Consider the following 6269-nt stretch of genomic DNA (forward strand, 5'->3'; position numbering starts at 1 on the left):
TTTTCCTTTGCTACATTTCAGGATTTTGATGTCAAGAGATGGATTTACAAGTTTCTAGAATCTCAATCATTCATTTTATGGAGATGGGTGCTTGAAAGGTGGATGAGTGCTTCACCGATTCCTTTAATAAGAGAAATGAGTGTAAGTGTAGGTTTTGATATGCCTACAGCCTTAGTTAACTATTTTCCTTATGACTTTTAGCTGAAAGATGTGTGATTGAGTGGCAATTAAGTATGCTATTTATCGGGTTCAAATTCAAAAAAAGATTCCTAGACTTTGGGATACACCCTTAATTGCTTGACTTAATATGTGATGGCTAGAGATATTTTATTTTTCAAACTTTATGTTACATATCAAACTGTTGAATTTTACATCTAATAGCTAGAGATGTTCGTAACGAACACATAATTGCTCACATTTTAAATTTTCAAGGCATTCGAATCATTCCTCTATAAATTCCACCCCCTAATAAAGAAAGCTAAAGTAAATAATTACATCTAAATCGCTTTATTTTTGTTAAAATTAAAAATAATATATTTTATTTATATTTTACATCGGGTCATTTTTCACAAAATACCCTCTTTTTCTTTTTCTCAAGAAGTCGGTCCGGCACTTAAAAGTGTCGTACCATGGCATTATAGTATTGGCCTAGTACTTAATCCAAATAATTTTTAGTGCGAATTCAAAAAAGAAAAAAAAAAGAAAAAAAATAAATAAGGAGATTTTAAGTTTATTAAAAAAAAAAGAGAAAGCTAAAATAAATAAATAAAGAAAAGAAGGCTGGAATAAATAATTTTTAGAAAAGAAGATTATGCCGTGTAATTCATATCTTGACACGTGGCTGAAATCCATAAAAGGATATTCCGTTGCGTATGCCACGCGATTCGGAGCTTCGAGGAATGGGGAGGAGCCATCGAGTCGCCGTATGTAAACGGCCTGGCCAACGGCCGTAGGCCCTTCACGCCTTATCGAAGTGGGGCCTACCTTGGAGACGAATATTCCGTCAGGTGTGAATGTGCTAAGAACCATTGCCTAAACGAAACAGAGAATCACAGAGGATAAAGACAAGAAGAGGGTCCACATCGTTCCACGTCATCCATACGTATTATTAGCCGTTGGATAATTCGAAAAAGGATTAAAAAAAGCATAGGGAAAAAGCAGCGGAGGAATATGCCGTCGTGTATTCCTCAGGCACCCTCCTTGGCGCGTATTAAATCTCCAGGCCTTTTGGGCCTCTTTCAGTCATCGATTTCCCGAGAAACCCCATAGGGCTCTTTTTCCGGCGCGCTACGTGAGTTTTCCGGCGAGTTTCGACTTGTGTTTGATTGCTTTACGGCCAGTTTGAAGAATTTCCGGAGAGTTTCGGAAGGTTACCGGTGGTTCTTGGAAGTTTCCGGCTGATTCTGAGGATTACCGATCTTTTTCCTGCCTGCTTTGGCCCCTCAGGGCCAGGGTTTAACGTGGTTTCTTGCAAGCTCAGGATTTTCCCCTGCTGTTTTTGTGTTCCGGCGATCGTCTCTGATTTTCGGGCTGTTTATTTCGAAGTCTAGTTCCTTTCCCGACGATAATGGCTCTCAAAGCAGTTCATGTTTCAGATGTGCCTAATCTAGATCATGTGCCTGAGAGCGTGGCACTTTCCGCTAGCCTGTATATGCCTGGTAAGGAGTTTTCTGGAGATGATCCTGGCCAAATATCCTCTGTTTCCGGCTATTGTTGGTCTTTCGTTTTTGATGCGATTTTATGGGATTTTGAAGTGTTTCTTGTCCGGTTTTTGCAGGCATTGAATCGGTGAGAATGAATTATAAGCCGCCAATGTTTATGGTGATAGGGCACAGAGGAAGCGGCATGAATATGCTTCAATCGCCTGATAAAAGAATGAAGGCCATCAAAGAGAACACCATTCTCTCATTTAACAACGCTGCTAAAGCTGACCTCAATTTCGTTGAATTTGACGTTCAGGTAAAAACGATGATATCAATCTCGTTATTTTTCTCACTTGATTTAAGGAAAGATCTCCTTCTCTCTCACTCTCTCTTTTCTTTTTTTCGGATTTTTAATGTGAGGGCCTTTAAAGAAGTATCTCTTTGATTCCCTGAAATTTAATGTGCTCTGCAACTCGCCTGATTTTCTTTTCCCGGTTGATTTACCGTTCGCATGGAATGGTTGATTTACCGTTCGCATGGAATTTTAATTAGAGGCTTTTCTTAGATTTTTCCGATTACGTCTGTACCTTTTTCAGTTAAGTTGGCCGGAAATTTTTAAGCAGGCAATTAAAATGGCGATAGGTTTATGAAAATTTTAAGAGAAGTTGATAAACAACGTGCTATATTTCTACAAATAGTAACTGATTTTTGTCGAATATTGAGCAACAAGTAAATATCCGCAAATACTTTGAAAATACGCGGCTAACCTTCTAGATTTTCTAATAGTAGATAATAGATCCCGCAGAACCATGGTGTCCTCTTGCTCCCTTGTACGAAAAGTGCAAATATTCTTTTTTGGGTTAAAATTTTTGTGTTCGAAACATTATTTTCAAAATATAAATTTGTTTTTAAATAATTTAATAAATCTGGAGGTTTAAATTTCAATTATTTTCAAAATATAAATTTGTTTTTAAATAATTTAATACATCTGGAGGTTTAAATTTCTTTTTTCATTTATATTGATTTGTGTTATGTTATTTTGCGAGTCCTTTGATGGCTGGAAAAGAGCGCTTCACAAAATTTGAGGACCTAAAAGATTTACCAAGCGACCGTATGCTCCCGCGGAAACATAAAAGCATTACCTTTTCAATGATGTAATCCGGAGGACGGAAACACTTAGTGTGGTTTTGGCGGTAACGAAGTACGGAACTATAAATGTAGAAAACTGATTTATATCCGAAATTTTGAAATCTCGCGAAGTTTCGAATCGACAGCCTTACGCCGCGTAACAGAGACTTTTTGAAGTTTGAAGTTTGAACTTTGACCGATTACTCACGAGTGTTTTTTTTATTTTTATTGTCGTTTATATTATTTTATTTTCTGTTTTGCTTTTTTTTATCTTTTATCGCATGGTAAATAAAGGTGCTGATTGGTTTATTTACGGTGTCTTTTTTCCTCTTTAATAATAAAAATATAAAAAAAATGGAGATGGGAGAGTCTTAGAAGAGACTGTAATTTTTGTAGGTGACCAACGATGACTGCCCCGTTATTTTCCATGACAATTTCATCCTCACAGAAGAAAATGTAAGTTTTTTCTCTCGATTATTCATATTTTTTTATGCACTTTTTCATTTTTCTGAAAATTAGAAATACCCAGTTTTTCTAATTTATTTGTTTTAATCTGACAGTAAATTTGATAATATTTGTGTTTACAGGGGAGTTTATGTGAAAAGAGATTCACAGATCTCACCCTCTCGGAATTTCTTGGTTACGGCCCCCAGAGAGACTCTGCAATTGTAAGTATATCTTATTTTTCACTCTCTTTTTTGTTTGATATGAAATTTCAGGGACAGGATTCTTAGCCGTGAATCTCTCTCTCGGGCACCAAAATCTCAATTTTCCATGTCACAGTTTCCTGAGTGCCATGATTCCTCTGCATCTCTCTCTGCATTGTCACAGTTTTCCTGAGTGCCCGTGCCCTGATTCCTCTGCTTTTTCTTTTTCTTCTGAGTCTTCCTCCTCCTTCCTCTTCTTCTTCCTGCTTCTTCTTCTTCCTCTTCCTCTTGAATCCTAATGAGAGAGTATAGAATTAGAAATACAGAGAGAAGTTACAAAAGCATATTAGAAAGTCATAGAAAAGTGACAAAAGAATATGGTTTTGACTCACTGTTTCTTCAATTTACAGGAAGGAAAATCGCTGTTAAGAAAAACAAAAGATGGGAGAATTCATAGTTGGAATGTGGAAGAGAATGACACCTTCTGCACCCTGCAAGAAGCCTTTCTGAAAGTTGATCCGACCTTGGGCTTCAATATCGAACTCAAATTTGATGACAACATCAATTACCAAGAACATGATCTTATCCATACCCTCCAAGTAATTTTGCAGGTAATTTTTGACAATACTTTTTGCACAAGCTGATTTCTGGGTAGCTCATATTCTCCTGATTAAATTTTACTTATTTTTATCACTTAAATAAGAGTGCAATTTTGAGGAGGCTTTTTCCTTATCACTTCAGAGGCAATATTAGGGGGTTGTTCCAGTGTGATCTCTATAGTCCCAAAATTAAATAAGACTATTGGGTGCAATTTATGATAGTTAATTTGATCTTTTCCTTTGGTTAATCGATTATAGCTTATGCAATCCTTCGTTTAGAAATTATGTTTTTTTTTTTTTCATGTTTAATCTATGGATTTTGCTTTAATAGGAGCAATCTCTGATTTGCAGGTGGTATTTGAATACTCCAATGAGAGGCCTATCATTTTATCAAGCTTTCAGCCAGATGCAGCACTCTTGGTTAGGAAGCTGCAGAGCACATACCCCGTAAGTTCCCATCAAATATAAGAGAGAGAGAGATGTGAATAATTGGGGTTCTCTCAAACAGACTTTCTTTGGGAGATTTTTTTTTACATGCTTGTGAACAATTGCGGTTCCCCTAACAGGTCTTCTTCCTTTCAAATGGAGGATCTGAAGTATACAGTGATGTTCGAAGGAACTCCCTTGAAGAAGCCATAAAACTCTGCTTGGCTGGAGGCTTACAGGGAGTTGTCTCAGAAGTAAAAGCAATTTTCAGGAATCCAGGCTTCATTTCAAAGATCAAAGAAGCCAATCTCTCTCTCCTCACCTACGGCCAGTTAAAGTAAGCAAACCCCACTTTCCCTTTCTTCCCTGTTAATGCTTGAGGCCCTTCCTGTGGAACTTACTCTCTCTTCCAACCAGGAGCCAAGCTATAAAATCTCTTGTTTTATCGAAAAGTTGAATAATTTTGAAACAATACATCACTCACATTTGTATTTGTTCGACATTGCTTTAGAATCATCACATATTTTCTAAATTAAACTGAAAATTGGCTTCAATTTGAAGAGGGTGTATTCAGCTAAATTTCTCTGATTTCTATTGATACAGTCTTTTAAATTAAATGCTCATCTGTGTAAATGTTGAATGAAGCTAACATTTCCTATTTATTTGACTGGAAATAAACAGCAATGTACCTGAAGCTGTTTACATGCAAAACCTGATGGGCGTCGATGGCGTGATTGTGGATCTTGTAAGAGAGATTTCACAAGCAGTTTCGAGCTTCAACAAGTCCACAGAAGAAGAGGATACCGCTGTTGCAGGAATTGATGAGAGAGACAGTTGGGTCACTTCAAAACCCAAATTTTCTGCAAAGGAACTGTCCTTCCTCTTCAAACTTATACCAGAATTAATACAGGTTTAGGTTTTTCCTTTTTTTTATACAGTTGTAACTATTTTTCCCCCTTAAATTGAGTCAATGACTTTGACGATCGATCCTACAACAAGTTCTGGGATCGTTCGGGGCAATGATATTGTGACATGCACTTGGTTGGATTTGAATGAAAAAATTGGTCTCTTACAAATGTATATTGGTGTCTTACAAATGTATAATGGGTTGGGGTTTCAAGAGATTGAAAATATTTCTTTTACGAAGAAAAGTTAGGTTCAAAGTCTTAATTTGTTTTTTTTTCAAAAGTAATTTCGATAATAAACAATGGGAGTGAATGAAGACAAAATACCTATCATTTCCGGGATCACCCTTTTGGAGGTTATGGGAAAGGATCTCTATCAGGGTCACCCCTTTGGGGTTTATGGGAAGGGATCTTTAAGATGGAGAATGGTCTCCAAGGTGACTGACTATTTGGGGTTTATGGTAAAGGGTCTCTAAGATGGAGAATGGTCTCCAAGATAGATTTTTCTAGAGAGTGGCAGTATTTTCATGAGTTTTGGGTTGATAAGGCTTCCATTTCTAATGTGAGAAAATATTTCGGTTGCTCTCAATATTATCTTTTTCGTAGCGGCATTGCAATGGGAAAGAAGGTATTGATGGACGGTGTCTCTCAATCGGGAGATCTTCATTGTGATAGTGGGTTTCGACTTGTAGTGTGATTTTTATGTTTGTTTTATTTCTTGCACTCGATTTATAGTTTTATTCATTTATTTCGCATTTAACCAATTAAATACATGATATTGAGTGGGATCCCGGTATTTGGGATTCTCGATTCTACAACCTAGAGATTACCGAGAACCCTATAAATACTTCATTGATGCTAGGAAAGAGTAAAAACTCCCAAAAAAACAAAGACATGAGCTTATAGAATCAATAAATTACA

General features: G+C 36.7%; 1 protein-coding gene across 1 annotated transcript; it reads left to right on the forward strand.

Annotated features, from left to right (window-relative positions):
• The first annotated feature begins 1244 nt into the window (after positions 1 to 1244).
• On the forward strand, positions 1245 to 5523 carry LOC18434442 (glycerophosphodiester phosphodiesterase GDPD1, chloroplastic). The gene is made up of 8 exons (XM_020667255.2): positions 1245 to 1658; positions 1778 to 1959; positions 3168 to 3227; positions 3359 to 3439; positions 3829 to 4029; positions 4369 to 4464; positions 4584 to 4780; positions 5125 to 5523. The coding sequence occupies exons 1-8, from the start codon at positions 1568 to 1570 to the stop codon at positions 5357 to 5359; spliced, it is 1143 nt and encodes a 380-aa protein (XP_020522914.1). The 5' UTR covers positions 1245 to 1567; the 3' UTR covers positions 5360 to 5523.
• The last annotated feature ends 746 nt before the right edge of the window (positions 5524 to 6269 follow it).

This window comes from Amborella trichopoda, chromosome 6 (assembly GCF_054954075.1).
Source record: "Amborella trichopoda isolate Santa Cruz 75 chromosome 6, AtrichopodaSantaCruz75HAP2 v2.0, whole genome shotgun sequence".
NCBI classification, from domain to species: domain Eukaryota; kingdom Viridiplantae; phylum Streptophyta; class Magnoliopsida; order Amborellales; family Amborellaceae; genus Amborella; species Amborella trichopoda.

Bases quoted from the DNA above. Each gene is read 5' to 3' on its own strand.
- LOC18434442 (XM_020667255.2), top strand. From the start codon at position 1,568: ATGGCTCTCAAAGCAGTTCATGTTTCAGATGTGCCTAATCTAGATCAT. The intron at 4,465-4,583 runs GTAAGTTCCCAT...TTCCCCTAACAG, and splicing joins AGCTGCAGAGCACATACCCC to GTCTTCTTCCTTTCAAATGG. The intron at 4,781-5,124 runs GTAAGCAAACCC...GGAAATAAACAG, and splicing joins CTCACCTACGGCCAGTTAAA to CAATGTACCTGAAGCTGTTT.